Genomic DNA, 20451 nt, shown 5'->3' on the forward strand with positions numbered 1-20451 from the left:
TCTCAAAACCACTTATGTCCTTTTTCAAGTTTGAACAACTTGGCACTGTCAAACATGTCCAAATGCTCTAAAACTTGGTGCACATGTTAAAATGGTGTAATATTGCATCTGGACCAAATGGCACAAGTTGGAGAGAATGTTATCTTGATCAAAGTGCCCCAAAACCCTCTCTGTCCAGAACCAAATTTGAACAAGTTTACATTGGCAACTTTCTCCTTTTGATCTCAACTTTTTTGGACATGTTCAGAACCTCAAATGATGACACTACACTAAGTGGTGCGTCAAGGAGAATAGATTTGCATGACTAAATCTTGGAAAGTCCATTTCTGTTGATTTCTAGGGTTTACCAAAGTTACATTGGCTACTTTGCCCAAATGAGCTCAAACTTGGTGGAACATCCTACTTCTATGTGCCATTCCATCCTGTTAATTCTCATGGCAAGTGGAATTAATTTTCTTGCCCAAACAAACAACAAACACCTTCTGCCATTTTTCCAAAATCATCATTTTGACCTCTTCCACTAATCTCCATGAGCCCAAGTTTTTACCACAGCTGCCCCAGGTCACCTCCTACCTCCAGTAGCTCCCCTTGTTCCAAAGCTCCATGATTGATGGGGTAAAACCCCATTTTCCCCCTCTGGACAGCCACTGTTCACCTTTCTCTCAACCTCTAGCCTCTCTTAGAGGCTCTCAAGAGCATCCAATGCTTCCTCCCCTTTCTTCACTACTCCCTAGCACTACTGGACACAAGTGGTCGCGCCCACTTCCCCTTTTTTATGCCATGGCATGCCAAAGGCGTGCTCCAGAGCGTGCTACAGTGCTCCCACGCACTGTAGCTGCTCTCTGACCAAGCCACCCGACCACCTCGAGCCTCCCCCTCGCGCCAGTCGAGGTGCCTCGACGTCCGCACCACTCCACCCTGCTGTCCCCCTCCTTCCCCTCTCTCTCTCAACCCCTGAGGCGCGCGCCAGATGCCGCCCAACTCGGCCAATGCATGCACCCATGCCAGGGACCCCCTCGAGCTCGCCCCGATCCTCCTCTCTCTTCCTGGCGCCCTACTCAACGCCCACGAGGGCCGCAAACAGCCCCGAGCCTCCTCCCATGGCCACCACGGCCATTTCCACGGGTGCCCGTAGGCCACATCCACGGTGAGCCATGGCCTCGCCATTTAAGGGCTCCCGAGGCCTCCCTCTGGATCCCCTCCGCTCTCTCTCCCTCCCAGCGACCCCCTGGACCAAGCCAACTCTCTCCTCGTGCCCTCCATCCACCACCATGGCTAGAGCCTTCCCGTCGGCCTCCGCCTAAATTCGCGCCCGCCACTCCTCCTCCTCCCCTCTAGACCGCACCAGAGCACTCCCACCATCACCGCGGGCCCCTCCCGCGCTTCTCCCTCTCCTCTCCATGGCCATGCCGTCGAGTTCCATCACCACCGTCGGCCTTGCCCGCCGCGGCCGAGGATGCGCTCGCATCTGGCCACCCCTACGGTTGTGGCGCACCTCGAAGGATGCGGCACACTCTCCTGAGCACGTCGGTATGCCGGGCGTCGCCGGAGGTGGCCGGTACCGCCGGGGAGATCATCGGCGCCCGCTCGGCCTCGCCTCCCCTTCCCTTGCTCTATTCGAGTGGGAGGTAGGAGACGGCCTAAGCACCGGGCCCCACTCGTCAGTGACCCGGTGGGCGGGCCCCGCCCGTTTAAGTGGAGACAGACCGGGTGCAACCCGCTTCCCCCGAAACGAATGCGTACTCGCTCTGGTGCGCCTTCGACGTCGCCCAGCCACCGCGCGTGGCCGAGTAGCTAGGACGGCCCTCTGCTATCTCCCGCCTGGCGCATGATAAGGGTAAAACCCATCTCCTTTTTCTTTTTCTTTTTCCAGTAAACTTCAAAAAAACACAAATAATTCAAATGGACTCCAAATTAGATCATTCCAGTTTCTAGTAGTTCATAAATTCATGCTATATCACATGGTGTAACTTTATCATTTTTCCAGAAAAACTTTCTTCACAAATAATTAGCAAATCTTACTTTTCCATTTCTGGCATAAACTTTAGAAAATCACAGAGGGCTCAAATTTGATCCAAAGGCCATGATTCAAATTCCTAGATGCTTCTAAGTTCATAACTTAGCTTATGAACATTTTTCTTAATACTTTCTGTCGCACATAAAATAATGAGCCATTTCTTCATATTTGTCAACTTTGCAAATTCATAGGAAATTCATTTGAACTCTAAATCCAGTGAAACGAACTCCTAGATGCTTCTAAAATCATGATTTGCTAAATGGGTGCCTTTGCTCATTTTTCAAAAATATATTTCTGTACACTTCTTGCAAATCCATAAACCCCTTGATTCCATCATATTGAAATGTTCAGGAATATTTACTAATCCAATTCCAGTGAAACCACCCTGGTTATTTTTCATATGACTAGGGAAGTCCTAGAAAAGTCAAATCCATATTTTTAGATCACTTTTATTTTCTGCCTTGTTGTGTTGCTTATTATGATTGTTTCGACGTTAGTTGACGAAGTAGACTGAGTACTTGGAGAAGGACCAGAAGATCTCAAGACTGTGATGAACCAGGCAAGCAGCCCTTTGACCATGTCTATGAAACCCTTTTTATGCATGTCATATAGCACTTTTATTGCTTGCATCGGAGACATGATACTGTGGTGACCACATGGGGTGGTTTGCCACCGTTACTTCCTCGTCGATACTTGCATTGTGCATGACCCTACCTTCTTATGAGGGTTATGCCGGTGGGAGTAGATAGGATGCTAAAGTAGTTGCTACGCAAAAGGGACGGGAATATGCATGGTGACGGAGACAAAGTATTTTCAAAAGACTTTTCAAAAACCCTGTTGGGTGCCACTTATGCCCGAGGGAGATAATGAGGTGGGTAACCACTTGATGACAAAGTGGTGTACCGAGGCAAGTGTGTGTGTTGTTTTCGAAAACAGATTAGATTTAAGATTTGTCGACTGTCCCAACCTTACATGTGCAACCACTCTACCCTTGTATGGGAAAGGGCATTATTGATTACCTAGGCCGATACTAGCTTGGAGCCTGCATTACTAGTGACGGGGGAGAGTTGGTGCTCTCTCTTGGGACGGGGTCGTGCCAGGTAGGGAGGCCATGACTGTTTTCACAGAGCACCGGATACACCGTTGTGTCCCCTCTTGGATGTTATGATCTCGAGTGAGTCTCGTATGATGTACATCGTGAGGATATGGAACAACGAGTGGACTCCTTGTTAGTGTCGTCTAGGGAAAGATAGTGATCGGGTGCTTACCCCGGGTACTTGAGGTACCGCGGGTCGTGGATGACATGGAAGTTCCCCGGATCTTGTGGGTAAATTGTGCAACCTCTGAAGAGTGTAAAACTATTCAAATAGCCATGTCCATGGTCAAGGATAGTTGGGCGGTGCTGCTTAAACTATGTCCAGAGTTTTACAAACTATGTGTGTGTGTGTGTGTTGATAAAACTATTTGGGTTAAGTCAGATGGGTTGACACGATGATTAAGTTGGATTGGTGTCCAACTCCGCTTATGTTGATATCTGTAACTTGTTCATACAGATGTCTGTACTCTCATGATGCATACTTTACATGTTGGCAGATCATGTCATTGCACGCAAAACTAGCTTTCTGCAAACTACCTACTTAGTGCTATATCTTTGCATTATTGTGCCTTGTTCCAATCATGGGTTGCTTGCGAGTACATTCAAAGTACTCATTGGCTTGCCACTGGTTATTTTATTGGCCAGACATGAAAGAACATGATATGATGAAGAATACTTCGGTGACGAACATGCGAGCTAGGACGCTTTCCAGTCAAAATGCCTGTAGGGTTAAGGCAGCTGGCATGGGTTCTACTTATCGACGAAGATTTCCGCTACTTAAGTTTATTTGGTGTTCAACCCTTGTGGCTTTATCTATGTAATACTTGACCATAATGGTCATAATTTGTGTAAGACGGTATGTATGGATGTAAGACTCTTGTTATTCAGCTTCTGTGTGTTCAGTGAGCATTGATCTCTGGGATCACTGTACACGTGCATTCGGTGATCTCGACTTATGAGTCGGGGTCCCCACAGTAGAGGTAGTTGAAAACTTCCAATAGTGATTGTTAGAGATGTTTCAATAACGTTAATACCATTCACTTGGAATTATTTCTTTGGAAATGCATCGTATGCTCATTACCATTGATATGAAAAGTGACCTTGCTTTTATTGCAATCAATGACAGCCCCTGCAATATTCAAAAAGGGTCTCCCAAGGATAATTGACATGTTGTCGTCCTCGGGCATCTCAAGTATAAAAAAGTCAGTCAAAATAGTAACATTAGCAACAACAACAGGCACATCCTCACAAATACCGATAGGTATGGCAGTTGAATTGTCAGCCATTTGCAATGATATTTCAGTAGGTGTGAGTTTATTAAAATCAAGTATTTTATATAAAGAGAAATTCATAACACTTACACTAGCTCCCAAATCAGATAAAGCAGTTTTCACATAATTCCTTTTGATGGAGCAAGGTATAGTCGGTATTCCCGGTTCTCCAAGTTTTTTAGGTACTCCATATTTAAAAGTATAATTAGCAAGAAGGGTGGAGATTTCAGCTTTCGGTATTGTTCTCTTATTGGTGATGATGTCTTTCATGTACTTTGCATAAGGAGGCATTTTTAAGATGTTAGTCAAGCGAGTACGCGAAAAGACTGGCCTCAGCATTTCAGCAAAGCGTTCAAATTCTTCATCATCTTTCTTTTTAGTTGATTTAGGTGGAAAGGTCATAGGTTTTTGAACCCATGGTTCTCTTTCCTTACCGAGTTTCCTAGCAACAAATTCTCTTTTATCATATCTTTTATTCTTGGATTGTGGGTTATCAAGATCAACTGCTGGTTCTATCTCAACATCATTGGCTGGTTCTTTACTATTTGTTTGAGTATTTTCATGAACCTCATCATTATCTTTTTCATTATTAGAAGGTGAGTGTTCATTACCATATTGAGTTTCAACATCAGAGATAGAAACTTCATTATCATTATCAGGAGGTTTTTCCACTTCAGGTTCACTAGAGGCATGCAAAGTACTATCATTCTTCTTCTTCTTCTTTTTAGAAGGACTTGGTGCATTAGTGTTAATTCTTTGAGAATCTTGTTCAATTCTTTTTGGGTGTTCCTCAGGATAAAGTGGTTCCTGAGTCACCCTACCTCCTTTAGTGGCTACTCTAACAGCAATGTCATTTATATTGTTGTTCGTTTCATCTAACAACTCTCTTTGAGATTTAGCAACTTGTTCTAACTGAGTTTGAACCATAGAAGCTGCTTACCCACACTGCTAACATCATTTGAGATTCTAAATAACAAGTCACTCAAGCAAGCAATCATATCAGAATTGTATTTCAATTGTTTCATAACATTTGCATTGAAGTGATCTGATTTTCTAATGTAGTTTTCAAACTCATAAAGGCATTGGTTAGGGTGCATATTGTGAGAATTATCATTATCATTGAATTTCACTAGAGAATTTACCTCTACCACCTTAGGTGGTGGTGGTGTATGAAGCCCATGCATTTCTTCAATGGGAGGTAAATTTTTGACATCCTCAGCTTTAATACCCTTTTCCTTCATAGATTTCTTTGCCTCTTGCATATCTTCCGGACTGAGATATAAGATACCCCTCTTCTTCAGAGTGGGTTTAAGTGGTGGTTCAGGAAGAGTCCAATCATCATAATTTATCAATATGTTATTCAATAATTCTTCATCTTGCCCAATATTTCGTTCCCTGAAAACACAACCAGCACAACTATCTAGGAAATCCCTAGAGGCATCGGTTAGTCCATTATAGAAGATATCAAGTATTTCATTTTTCTTAAGAGGATGATCCAGCAAAGCATTAAGAAATTGGAGAAGCCTCCCCCAAACTTGTGGGAGACTCTCTTCTTCAATTTGCACAAAGTTAAATATTTCCTGTAAGACAGCTTGTTTCTTATGAGCAGGAAAATATTTTTTAGAGAAGTACTAAATCATATCCTCGGGACTACGCACACAACCAGGAGCAATAGTATTGTACCAAGCTTTAGCATCACCCTTTAATGAGAACGGAAATAATTTGAGAATATAATAATAGCGAATTTTCTCATCAAGAGCAAAAAGGGTGGCTATATAATTTAACTTAGTAAGATGTGCCAGAATAGTTTCAGTTTCATAATCATGATAATATCAGATTCAACCAAAGTAATGAACTCTGGGTCGACAGAGAATTCAAAATCCTTATCATCAACAAAGATAGGTGAAGTAGCAAACTGAGGATCACATTTCATTTTAGCATTCAAAGCCCTTTCTTTATACTTGCATATTTTTTTTTCTAGATCATCTCTGTCCTTACAAGCAAGAATGTCTCTAGTTGTCTCCTCATGCATAACATAACCTTCCGATATCTTTGGCAATTCATATATAGGAGGGCTAGTTATAATAGGTGTTTCAGTTTCAAGCTCTTCATTAGTTTCAACATTCTCAAAAGCTTTAGTTCTAGCAAGTTGTTCATCAAGAAATTCACCTAGTGGCACATTATCATCAAGCAATGTACTAGCATCATCATACATATCATTCATAGTAGAAGTAGCATCATCAATAACTTATGACATATTAGGATTAATAGCATGTGGTGGTGTTGCAAGTTTACTTATAAGAGAAGGTGAATCGAGTGCGGAGCTAGATGGTAGTTCCTTACCTCCCCTCATTTTAGAGCGGAAAATCATAGTCTTAGCATCCTTCAGATTCTCCATAGTGACAATTTGACAATAATCCCAAGTGACTCAACAAATATAGCTATGCTCACCGGCAATGGTGCCAGAAAAAGTTCTTGATAACCCACAAGTATAGGGGATCACAATAGTTTTCGAGGGTAGAGTATTCAACCCAAATTTATAGATTCGACACAAGGGGAGCCAACAAATATTTGCAAGTATTAGCAGTTGAGTTGTCAATTCAACCACACTTGGAGATTAATTATCTGCAGCAAAGTGATCAGTAGCACATTCATATGATAGCTTTGATAGTAGTGGTAGCAGCAACGGTAACGATAATAGTGATAGTAATAGTTTTGTAGCAGTGACGATAGTAACAATAGCAGTAGTAACTTAGCAAGATCAATATGTAGGAAAATCGTAGGCATTGGATCGACGATTTGTTGGATGATATTCATCATATAACAGTCATAACCTAGGGAGATACGACACTAGCTCTAGTTCATAAATATAATGTAGGCATGCATTCCGTAAATAGTCATACGTTCTTATGGAAAGAACTTGCATAACATGTTTTGTCCTACCCTCCCGTGGCAGCAGGGCCCTATTGGAAACTAAGGGATATTAAGGCCTCCTTTTAATAGAGAACCAGAAGGAAGCATTAACACACGGTGAATACATGGACTCCTCAAACTACGGTCATCACCGGGAAGTATCCCGACTATTGTCACTCCGGGGTTGCCGGATCATAACACGTAGTAGGTGACTATAACTTGGAAGATTGAATCTAGAGCATGGATATAATGGTGAGAACATAAACGGTTCAGATTTGAAATCATGGCACCCGGGCCCAAAGTGACAAGCATTAAGCATGTCAAATTCATAGCAACATCAATCCTAGAACATAGTCGATACTAGGGATCAAGCCCTAACAAAACTAACTCGATTACATGATGAATCTCATCGAACTCCTCACCAACCAGCGAGCCTACGAAGGAATTACTCACTCCTGTGGAGAGCATCATGCAATTGGCGATGGAGGAGGGTTGGTGATGACGAAGACGGAAGATCCCCCTCTTTAGAGCCCCAAATGAACTCCAGATCTGGCTCCCGATGAAGAACATGAGGTGACGGCGGCTCCGTATCGCGAAACGAGATAATTCTTCCTCCTTGATTTTTTCTGGAAAAATGAGATTTTATAGCGTCGGTTTCAGGGTCTGTGGGGCCACCAGGTGGGGACAACCCACCTGGGCGTTCCTGGAGGAGGCGGGGCGCCCTGGTGGGCTGTGCTCACCTAGGGCCCCCTCCGGTGGTTCTTGGCTCCAGTATTTTTTTATTCATATAAAAATTACTCGCAACGTTTAGTTCCAATTCGAGAACTTTTATTTCTGCACAGAAACAACACCATGGTAGTTCTGCTGAAAACAGCGTCAGTCCGGGTTAGTTTCATTCAAATCATGCAAATTAGAGTCCAAAACAAGAGGAAAAGCATTAGGAAAAGTAGATACGACAGAGACGTATCACCTACATTATTGGTGAACAAAAGTTTTAGGGTAGTTGGCATTTTTATAACATCTTTGGCATGTTGCAGTCACTTGCTTCACTTTTTATTTACTATCAAATTGTAATTGCTTCACTAAGTCTATGTCTAAAAAGAAAAATAGAGGTATAAACAACGGGATATATTTTGTGCAAGTAGACGGCCGATCGGTGTCTCACCTGGAAGTTTCTCCGAATGGGTGTAGCACATGCCGTACTCGCTGTCGATGGTTGGTATGAACGAATCGATGAGAGGGTGAGATCTCGTGCTGTTAGCACTCACTTTGGCCTCTAGGTGCTCGATCAACTCCTGATCCGTGGGATTAAACTTGACGCCAGCTGGTAGTACCGGCCAATCCTTCTTGGACTTGAATCGGTTAATTTCAGTTAAATGGTACTCAATGTATGATCAATCAACTGTTTAAGTAAATGATGAAAGACTTTGACAGGTAAGTGCTACTCCAAATCTGAAGTCCACAACACCTGAACAAACTGGGATCTCGGTTTCATTACTACATGCATACTCTAAAGACTTGAAAACCCCCAGAAAGATCATCATACAAGACGACGAGACAAATACTCAAAGGAGCGGCGTCATTAGTTCCTTCCTTCATGCCGCTAGCTTGAAGAGCATCCTTGTTGAGATCAATTTTTTCAGAGTCTTCCTTTTGACTACCTGCAATGAAGTATAGCAGCTCCAGTAGCTCATCGCTCATCGTACCAACTGGATCGGAACAAGGTGACGGCTGGGAGGCGGGAGATCGGGGGAGAATGGGAGAGTGATTTTGTAGAGAATGGGAGAGTTCTATTGTACTAACAGAGGGGTGAGGATCACTTTGGTGAACTGAACACGTTGCAGGGACTCTTGTGTCACCTCACATGCAGCGTGTTGTCATGTTAATTCAATGTGAGGACATGATGAATAATTGGACCAATGTATACTAGTACTACTGTACTACTTACTAGTCATACAAGTAATGCTACCTCCATCCTGGTTTATTAGTCTTCTTCGTATTTTGTGTCAAATTTTGATCATAAATTTAATTAACAAAATGTCATTGCATGTCACAAAAAATTATATCGTTGGATTCGTGTTTGAACATAGTTTCCAATGGCATAATTTTTGGTGACATGCATTGACATTTCATTAGTTAAATCAATGGTCAAAATTTGACACTAAATATGAAGGGGACCACTAAACTAGGATGGAAGTAGTACTTACTGGTATGAGTAGCGCAATATCTCTGCTCCTAATGGAGCAGTTGGCAGGATTGCGTCCAGGTTTTTTTCGTCCCACCACTTTCGTCCGGGTTTTTTAACCAGTTATTTTTCGTATCATCCCCCACCCCATTGGTTTATTTTCACGTCAACCTCTCACACAAAGAAAAAAAAAATCAGAACTTTCCATGCTGGCGTAAATTATTTAGTGATGTCTTTATGTGAAAGAATAAATCACGATCAATCTATAAAGATCAAATCTAAATTAATAAACCATACTTAAGTCACTCAATCACATTAATTAGGAAATAAATAACCGATTAAAAAAATTAAAACCGACGACGCCAGAGGCCGTCATGCGTAGGGTTCCGAGAGAGAGAGAGAGGTGCACCGCCACCGCTGGATTCCTCCTCCCCCGCTCAACTCCTTCCCCTAGCCTTTATTCTTCCATGGTGAGCGACCCCTGCGACGACGGTTGCCCACTCTCCAGCAGTGGAAGGGCCAGACGGCGGTGATGGCCGACGTCGTGGTCGTCACACCATCGCGCATGCCCATTCACCTCCTACTATCTTCGGTGAGTAGGTGCACATCAGCTGCGGAGGTTCCCCAGTTTAGGCGCGGGCCGACTGCAGGGTGTGGCAAGACATGGGCGGCGGCCCTCCCTGACTCCCTGGGATTGCCTACATGTTCGAACCGCCCGTCCGCTGAGAAGTTGGTGCTGGTATGTGTGCTTTTTGTTCATCCAGTGGATAAGACCATGGTGGGTAGGTATGGGATGTTGTACACGTTGAAAATTACCTGCCTGGTGGCCGCCGTTAACATGATGGTTTGGGATGGATTTGGTTCTTCTTGGATTGATGGATAGGTTAAGCGGTATTTCATGAATTTTTCCTTAATCCTATGCATGCTGTAGGACGTGGTGCACACCTGCACGATGAGAAGTGCGTATGCCAAAGGCTCCTCCGAAGACCAAGACGTCAACTTGAAAGTGCGTTAAGTCGACTAGAGGGGGGGTGAATAGGCGATTTTTATGAATTCTCCACTGAGGAATTTCAGGGTGAGGAAATTCCTGAGCGAAGAACTACTTGCGGTGGAATAAGTACTCAGATGCATACATGACATAACATAAACATGGATATCATGATGAAATGAAATCAGACACAGAGTATAGACAGCGTAAGCACATGATAAAACATGATGAAGACAAATAGACGGAAGAAATTGAACTGAGGAAATTGAGAAAGTCTTCAGTCAAAGTCTTCAAACAGATATGAACAAGTACACAACACAGTAATGAAGAAATGAAAGGGTTGAGGAAATAGAACCAGTAAGCTTGGTGAAGACAATGATTTGGTAGACTAGTTCCAACTGCTGTGATAGTTGTACGTCTGGTTAGAACGGCTAGGTATTTAAACCCGAGGACACACAGTCCCGGACACACAGTCCTCACTGTATTCTCCTTGAACTAATGTCACACAGAACTTGTCCAATCAATCGTGGCAAGTCTTCAGGTGACTTCCAAACCTTCACAAACTTGGTCACCCGGCGATCCACAATTTCCTCTTGGATGCTCTAGACCATGACGACTAACGTCTGGACGATGCACAATCCTCGAAGGTAACAAGCGTCGGTTCCACCCAGGAATAATCTCTTCAATGATGCTCAATCACTTTGGGTTTGTAGGTGTTTGGTTTGGGGTTTTGGATTTTTCCTCACTTGATGATTTTCGCTCAAAGTCCTCGGAGGATGGGATGCTCTCAATGACAAGTGTCAGTTTCTCGCGGAGCAGCCAACCAGCTAGTGGTTGTAGGGGGCGGCTATTTATAGCCTAGGGAGCAGCCCGACATAATAATACATAAATGCCCTTCAATGATATGACCGTTAGGTGGGTAGATATTTTGGGACAGCTGGCGCGTAGCACAACAACGGTCGGAAATTTGACTATCAAATTCCTCAGGGCTATCATGTTCCTCACTTGTAGGCAATCCACACTGGCGAATTCCGAACTCCTCAGTTAGAACAAATTCCTCAGAGACCAGAAGAACTTCGTCTCTGTCACTGAAGAAATTGACTGAATTGTATGAGATTTCCAATGGCTTCACTCGAAGGGATTGGTAGGTGTAGGATTTTGAGACGAGCATCACTTGGGAACTTTTCCTTAATTTTACCTCGACCCCCTTTAACTGTACGGTGTTTCCTATGACTCAACAAAGAGAAAATGAAACTACAAAAACAAAAGTCTTCATGCTTCATGTTCCTCATATGAATATCAAGTCTTCATGGTCACACCAATTTCTTCACTTTCAAAGTCTTCAGTCAAAGACATTCATTTTAGGGGTCGACTTTCTCTGTAAATATCAAACTCCTCATAGACTTATTGACCTGTGTACACTCACAAACGCATTAGTCCCTTAACCTATAAGTCTTCAATACACCAAAATCACTAAGGGGCACTAGATGCACTTACAATCTCCCCCTTTTTGGTTTTTGATGACAATATAGGTTAAGTTTTCAATGGGGATAAACATATGAAGTGTAAATATTGATATTGAGGAATTTGATTGCAAGATATAGAAGAACACCCCCTAAAGATGTGCATAGTGAGGAATTTTCTTTTGAAGCAATGCACATTTGAAGAGTAGAATCATGGAGATCTCCCCCTATATCTTGTAATACATACATGCATTTAACATATGATATGAAGAATTTGAAATGCATGATGAAATATGGTGACTGATGTGATTCAGCATGCGTGCATTTACATATATGAGGAAGTAGCATGCAGAAGAACATAGAAAAAGTATCAAACCACCATCGGGTTTAAGTTTACAACTCGATCTAATAAATCTTCAGAAAACGAGAGTTGTAACTTAGGAAAAAAACGCCCATGTATAGAGACCCGCTTGAAGACTAACTCAAACATCCCCCCATTTGTCATCAAATGACCAAAAGGGACAAAAAGTGAGGACTAACGCTCCTGAAGAATATCATCACTGAGTCGATGAAGGAGTGCCAGCATTGTTGGGATCGGTTGTTGAGGTAGGGCCTACCGCAGTGTCGTCCGAATCTTCATGCTCATCAGTCTCGCGCGATGAAGAATATGAGCTAGCTACCAAGGAAGGAACTTTTGTTTTCTTGAATTTCTTCGCTGGTGGTTGAGACCATTCAAAGTCCTGCTTGAAACCCATTTGCTTCAGATCTTCTTCACCATAGAGATGAGACAGAACAGCCCAGGTGCGATTGAATACTTCATGGAGGTAGAAGTGGTTCTTCTTCACTTCATTGTGTGTAGCAGTCATGTTGTGAAGAATAGAACCAAACTGACGCTTAACCCATTTGTGGTTGCGATCGACCTTCTGGTGAAGACTGAGGAGAAGCTCACGACCAGTCATCACCCTTGGAGCTGTGCCTTGAGGATTTTGCTTTGAGGCATTAGCGGCAGAGTCATGAGTGGCAGAGTCATCATTGGTGGAATATGATGCAGATTTGCGGAACTGACCACCAATGGACGAATGCCTTCATCAATAATAGCAGCAGCCTTACCCTTTTCATAAGCTGAGGAAAATGTCCGCTTGAGGACTTCTATTGGGGGCAAGTAGCTAACGTGATTCTGCAAATCAGCCTTGTAGTTGATTGAAGACCTTGATCTGAGGAATCTCATAATCCAGGGAGCATAATGCTTCAACTCAAAAGGGGACAAAGCTACATTTGCCAGAGTCCTCATGAAGAAATCATGGTAGTTGACAGGTATGCCATGAATGAGGTTGAATAGCAAATTGTTCATGATACCAACGACCTCTTCTTCATTAGAGTCGTGTCCCTTGATTGGACTCAAAGTCTTGGACAAGATGTGATATACAGTCCGTGGTACATACAAAAATTCCTTCACGAGGAATTTGGTTCTTGAGGCTTGACCGGGCTTCAACGGCTTCATCAACACTTGCATATAATGGTTAGTAAGTTCAGGTTCATGATATATACAACGTGCACCTTCAAGGGGAGGACTGACAGGCAGGGCATGAAGCAAGTCAGAGGCCGTTGCTTTGAAGTGAGTATTCTCTGTCATCCAGTCCAATACCCAAGAGTTAACATCTTCAGCATTTCCTGTGATGTGCAGCATTGCATAGAACTGAAGAATTAGTTATTCATTCCAATCACATATATCTGTGCAGAAGTTGAGAAGTCCAGCATCGTGAAGAACACTGAGTACTAGCGTGAAGCAAGGTAGTGATTCCATGTCCACATGAGTAATATTTGCATGATCAGATGCTTTGTCCTTATCAAAAAGCAGTGAAGAATATAAGTTGGCTTGGCTGGCAGTCCAGAAACGCTTCCTTCGAAGATGAGCAGAGTCATATGGGTTGTAATTTGTGAAGAATACGTGCTCATGGAAGAAGTCAGCAACCTTGAATTTTTGCTTCTTAGAGAAGGGATTCTTCGTCTTGAGGTGAGGAGTGTCTGTCAAAGTCATCACAAACTTAGGAATCATGTTCTCCGGAATCACAGGCTGAGGAATTTTAGTTTCAGTTTCAGTCTGGTTCTTCATTTCTTCGTCAATATTTTCATCAGCACTAGTGGCTGAAGAGTGGAGAGTTGGGGTGCTGACTATCCCAATAGTCATCATTTAGCACTGGAGTGGAGCACCCAATATCCATGTATTCATCTTCTTCATTTAATTCTTCAACGCCTGCCTCTTCAGCTGTGAACTGAGGCATAGGCGATGAGATGATTGGAGTTGAAGGGATATCATCCGCTTCAATTTCTCCGTCCAACTGCTCTGAAGAAGCAGCAGAAGGAACGTATTCATCCGATCCGCTTGGGATCACATAATCTTCACCAAAAGGAATGAGTTCCTTTGATGGCATGCTTGAAACTGGAATAGCATTAATCAGATTCTCAATGGAGCTTGTCAATTCATCTTCTTCGGTGCTGAAGACTGAGATGAAGTAGATGCTTTCCTTTTCTTCACTGTTGCTCGCTCCGCATCTTTGGTTTTCTTCGCTTCTGATGCAGAAGGAAGAGCTGTACTTGTTGTTGGTGCAAGAGGAGTAGAGGAAATAGGTTCAGTTTCCTCAAGCGCAACTGATGCAGTTGCCCTGGTTGGTTCAGATTCTTCAGGCTCAGCGGTTGAGGCCTCAGCTGGCCTGGCTTATTCTTCAAGTGCAACACTAGTGGTTGCCCTCAATGTCATCAACGTCTGGAATGCAGTCATCAGCCCTGGTACTCTCATTTTCTTCAGCAACTTGATTTCCATCAGCGGTGCTGGCATGTTCTTTAGTCGGCTGAGCAGATGCATTAGCCTAAGGAATTTCAATGTGCGTTTGAGTAGAAACATTGGGGGTGAATGTCTTTTCCAGTTTCACAAATCTGACTTTGGCTCCCTTCCAGTCAGCATGGTAGGTATCAAATTCATCACTGGGGTTTTTGATCTCGGCTTGAACAGCCACAAGTTCACCAGTTGTCATCTTGACAACGTTCTTCTTCAGATAGCGCTCTTTCTTGTACTGCACTTTCTTCAGATGCCTGGCCTTCTTAAACTTCCATTTTTCTTCACCTATGAAGGCGGTCAGCATGTGACTTCGGCCAGAAGTCAGCTTGAAGTCTGGCATAGGAGCGTTGGGGTCCTTGTGCTAGAGATCAATGTATTCAAGGATCAACTTAGGATCCAGTAGGAGAGGAACTTCACTTCCTTTGGCTCTAGCGGCCCTCTGCTATCTCTCTCTGATGATTTCCGCAAGTTCATCATCATCAGCTTCGTCATCAGAGGATGGTACTTGAAAGGCGACCTGCTTCTTTTGAGGACTGGGTCTAGTGCCTCGTCCAGCAGTGGCCTTGGTCTTCTGCAGTGTGGGGCCAGTTGAGGAATGCATAGGAGCTGAAGAACTTGCAGAGGCTCCTGAGGCAATAGATTTTCCTGTGGTCCTTTGGCATGAGGAGAGATGCACAGGTGCTGAGGACTTTGCCGGAGGACCTGAGGGTTTTGGAACTTGAGGAACCGGGGCAACTTGAGGAATTGGCCGTGAGGGCTTAGCAGAAGAGCTTGGTCATGAGGGCATTGAAGAAGGAGCGCCGAGCTTGTGAGTAGGCTTCTTAGGCATGGCCTTTTTGGGCTTGCTAGTAGAGGCCTCAACAGTGGCAGCAGCAGTAGTGTCTTCATTGAATTTCTTCACTGCCTCTTTTGCTACTTTGGCCAACTTAGCTTGACGCTTGAACCATTAAGCAAGATATTCCTCACCTCATCTGATGCATGGTGCCAAGGGAGGTCTTGGGCATGGAGGGTGTACATCAAATTTCTTTATGTACTTGGGAGTCACATATCTATACTCCCTCCATTCTCTGGCCCATCTCCTCTCTATTTTCTGAATGCGCACTTTGCGCTCATTCTTCGTCTCTTTTCCATGAGTTGCCTCATCTGGAGTGCAATACCCTGCATAGATGTCTTCAGGGATTTCAAATGCAGTGTTGACTTACAACTTCTTTCCTCCCTTCTGAGGTTTCTTTCCTTCAGCCATTTTCTTCAGCTGGGGATTTTGAACAGTTGAGTTCTCTGAAGAGGTATGCTGTTTTTCTTAGAGGAATGCTGCAAATGAGTTAAGTTGATGAGAACCTAGTGATTCAGTAGCAGACTTGTGTACCTATGAACAGAGTATAGGTGCGAAGAATTTGGAGAGGTCATGTGCGTTCTCAGAAGTTTTTGCAAAAAGAACAAGTTTGAGGAATTTGACCAGATGTGTCTTGAGGAATTTCACTAAGCATTCTTTGACTTACGTTCCAGAGTTGTGTAGATTGAAACTCCACACAATTGAGGAATCTTGAAGAAAAACATGGCTTAGGAAACAGATCAAGAACAGATGTTTGTGTGAGGTGTTTAGCGTGTGAAGATTGAAGAATAAACACCTTTTGAAGATTTTGACAAAATCACTGGAATCAATAAGGGCAGTAAAAGTGACTTTTAATTGCCCTTGATGAAGAACACGATGAACTGGTAATGTAGATTGGAAGTTCGTCAGTCCAGATCTTCCATGCCCTAACTTGGCAGAGGAAGAAAGCTTCGGCGGCGGTGCAGTGAAGAAATCCGCGACCGACGCGAGTACGACGGCGACAAGGTTGAGGCAGCGAAGCTCTTCCTCACCAGCGACGATGGAAGTAGCGATGGCGCTAGGTTTTGAGAGCTTGAGCGAGGGAGTGAGGTTGAGCAGAGTAAAAATAGACTGGGGAAGGGAAGGGGTATATATAGCCACGATGAAAAACTGCTTGTCCGAGGAAAATGAATGAACGTGCCCCTGACCTTTATCATCTATGTGACATGTGTCACCCACGTACTATGAGGTGGAGATCGTGTGAGATCGTTGGCGAATGGATAAGTATTATCGTGGAATGTGGAACGGTTTGAGCGGCAAAAACCAAAAATTCAGATATGAAAATTTTAATGTTTCGTTCGCAAATTCTTCAGCTGACAAAGACACAGTGAAGATTTTGACGGGTTTCAAATAGAACGCATATGTGGAATTTGTGAACAGACTGGGTTGAGTTTAGCATAGAGGGGGAAGGGTCGGATCACATTCACTTAGCAGAAAAGGCAGCTTGAAGAAATAGCAATAAGTGAATGCAGTAGAGGACATAAACTCATATATTTATATAGCCAACGAAGAAAAATGACGGAAACAGTGAAGACATTGCAAAGTTGAAGAATTTGAACAATTGAGGAATTTCAAAAGTGAAGAAAAACTCAAATTGAAGATTTTCAACTTTTGTTGGTGGCATGACCCACCGTATAAGAATGATGATTTCAGACACCGCGTACAACTATCATAGGGTTCTGGGAATCAAATTCTTCGTTAATTTCTTCACACTTAGAGGATTAGTCTTCATTGATTGAAGAAAAATGTTACTTTGTGTGTTGCACATCTAAGTCATCAATTTTGCATAAGTGTTAGCGTGTGTGTCCTTTTCAAAGGACATTCGAAGATTCTAAGATATTTAGCTCACACTGCAACTTGCTAAATCTCTTCTCATCCAAGGGCTTTGTGAAGATATCGGCTAGCTGTTCTTCAGTCTTCACGTGCTCGATGGAGATGTCACCCTTCAACACATGATCACAAAGAAAATGATGACGGATCTAAATGTGCTTTGTCTTCGAGTGCTGAACTGGGTTATGAGCAATCTTGATGGCACTCTCATTGTCACAATAGAGTGGCACATTCTTCACATTGATGTCGTAGTCCTTGAGAGTTTGCTTCATCCATAGCAATTGGGCACAACACGATCCAGCAACAATGTACTCAGCTTCAGTAGTAGAGAGTGATACACAGTTCTGTTTCTTCGAAGACCAATAGACCAAGGATTGTCCGAGGAAATGGCATGTGTCTGATGTTGACTTGTGGTCCACACAATCACCAGCATAGTCAGAGTCTGAATATCCAGTGAGATCAAAAGCCGAGCCCTTGGAATACCATAATCCAAGTGTTGGAGTGTGAGCTAGATATCAAAGAATATGCTTCATAGCCTTATGGTGTGATTCCTTTGGTGTAGCTTGAAAATGGGGACACATGCAAACACTAAGCATAATATCTGGCCTAGACGCACATAAATACAATAAAGAACCAATCATGGAGCGGTATACCATTTGATCGAAGTCAATACCATTTTCATCAGTGCATAGATGGCCATTTGTGGGCATAAGGATTTTGACGCCTTTGCAGTCTTGCATGCCGAATTTCCTCAATACATCCTTGAGGTATTTTTCCCAAGATATGAATATTCCATTTAGCTGTTGACGAATCTGAAGACCTAAGAAGAATTTCAATTCTCCCATCATAGACATTTGATATTCTTCACTCATCATGTACGCAAATTCATCACTGTAACGTTGGTCAGTACAGCCAAAGATGATATCATCAGCATATATTTGGCACACGAATAATTCATCATCATAAGCTTTGGTGAAAAGAGTTGGGTCAAGTGAACCGGGTTTGAAGCCTTTCTTCATGAGGAATTTCTTCAAAGTATCATACCACGCCCGAGGGGCCTGCTTGAGGCCATAGAGGGCCTTATTGAGTTTGAAGACTTTGTGAGGATGCTTTGGATCTTCAAAACCTGGGGGTTGAGCAACATATACTTCTTCCTCAAGCTTACCATTGAGGAATGCACTTTTCACATCCATTTGATATAAGATGCTATTATGATGGTTAGCATAAGCAAGTAATATGCGAATTGCTTCAGGTCTAGCAACAGGTGCAAAAGTTTCATCAAAATCAATTCCTTCAACCTATGTGTAGCCTTGAGCTACAAGTCATGCCTTATTCCTCACCACAAGGCCATTTTCATCTTGCTTGTTGTGGTAGATCCATTTTGTGCCTATGATATTGTGCTTGTGATGGTTTGGTCGCTTGACAAGTTCCCAGACGTTGTTGAGCTCGAACTGATGTAATTCCTCTTGCATAGCTTGAATCCACTCAGGCTCCAGAAATGCTCCATCTACCTTAGTTGGCTCTGTGATAGAGACGAAAGCAAAGTTCCCACAAAAGTTAGATAAATGTGAAGCTTTTGAGCGTGTGAGAGGACCTGGTGCGTTGATGTCGCTGATGATTTTCTCAATCTACACTTCATTAGCGACAGGAGGATGAGCTGGTTGACGATGAGAAATTTGCTCAACATTTTCTTCAAAGCCATTTTCGTCAGGTGCACCAGCATGATGTTCTTCACATTCTGGAATGACTTATTCAGAAGATTCTTCGGTAGGAATGACATCCTCAGTAGCTTTGAACTTAATGGATTCCTCAGGAGGCATTTCATCTATGACAGGAGGTAGGTGCTCTCTTTGCGAGCCATTAGTTTCATCGAACCGCACATCTACAGTTTCAACAACCTTGTGGTGATAGGTGTTGAAGACTCTGTAGGTGTGCGAGTCCTTACCATAACCAAGCATAAAACCTTCATGTGCATTCGGTGCAAATTTAGCATTTAGCACCGAAACCTTCATGTAACTATGACGAGGATCTCTAATCTAGCATTTAGCACCGAAGACTTTAAATAACTCACATTGGGTTTCTTGTCAGTGAGGAGTTCATATACAGTCTTCTTGAAGAATTTGTGAAGATATACTCTGCTGATGATGTGGCACGCAGTATCAATTGCCTCAGGCCAGAAGCGAGGAGGCGTCTTGTACTCATCAAGCATAGTGCAGGCCATCTCAACAAGAGTCCTGTTCTTGCGCTCCACGACGCCATTCTGCTGAGGAGTATAAGGAGCGGATAACTCATGAGTAATACCAAGTTCATCAAGATAGTCATCAAGACCAGTGTTCTTGAACTCAGTTCCAGTGTCACTTTTTATGTGCTTGATCTTCACACCAAAGTTGGTTGAAGCCCTCGAGGAAAATTGTTTGAAGACTTCCTGCACTTCACTTTTGTAAGTGATGATATGCACCCATGTATAACGAGAATAATCATCAACAATGACAAAGCCATATAAAGATGCAACATTAGTAAATGTGGCATAGTGAGTAGGGCCAATGAGATCCATGTGAAGCAATTCAAATGGATGAGTGGTAGTCATGATGGTCTTTGAGGGATGCTTGGCCTTGATCATCTTTCCAGCTTCACAAGCTCCACACAAATGGTCCCTGAGGAATTTGACACCCTCGATGCCAATGACATGCTTTTTCTTTGTGAGCGTGTGCAAGTTCCTCATCCCAGCATGACCAAGTCGTTGATGCCATAGCCAGCCTTCTGAAGCATTTGCAAGTAGACATGTAGCAGGTTGTGGTCCTCTAGCGAAATCAACAATATACAAATCTCCTCTCCTAAAGCCTTCGAAGACTTTGGAATTGTCATCTTCCATGATCACAACACAACTACTTGCCAAAGACAACAACCATATCAAGATCACAAAGCATTGAGACAGACATGAGGTTGAACCCTAAGGACTCGACAAGCATGACTTTGTCCAT

General features: G+C 43.2%; 1 protein-coding gene across 1 annotated transcript in view; it reads right to left on the reverse strand.

Moving 5' to 3' along the window:
* LOC125518836 (NAC domain-containing protein 75-like) overlaps positions 1–8998 on the reverse strand; it is a 52682-nt gene extending 43684 nt beyond the window's left edge. Inside the window, exons 1-2 of the mRNA XM_048683709.2 lie at positions 8807–8998; positions 8463–8649 (exon numbers count right to left, since the gene is read on the reverse strand). Coding sequence (XP_048539666.2) covers positions 8463–8649; positions 8807–8998 — 379 coding nt within the window. The remainder of the gene's footprint in view (positions 1–8462; positions 8650–8806) is intronic.
* Between the last annotated feature and the right edge of the window lie 11453 nt (positions 8999–20451).

The sequence above is a fragment of the Triticum urartu genome, chromosome 7A, assembly GCF_056163025.1.
Source record: "Triticum urartu cultivar PI428250 chromosome 7A, HENAU_Tu73, whole genome shotgun sequence".
NCBI classification, from domain to species: Eukaryota; Viridiplantae; Streptophyta; class Magnoliopsida; order Poales; family Poaceae; genus Triticum; species Triticum urartu.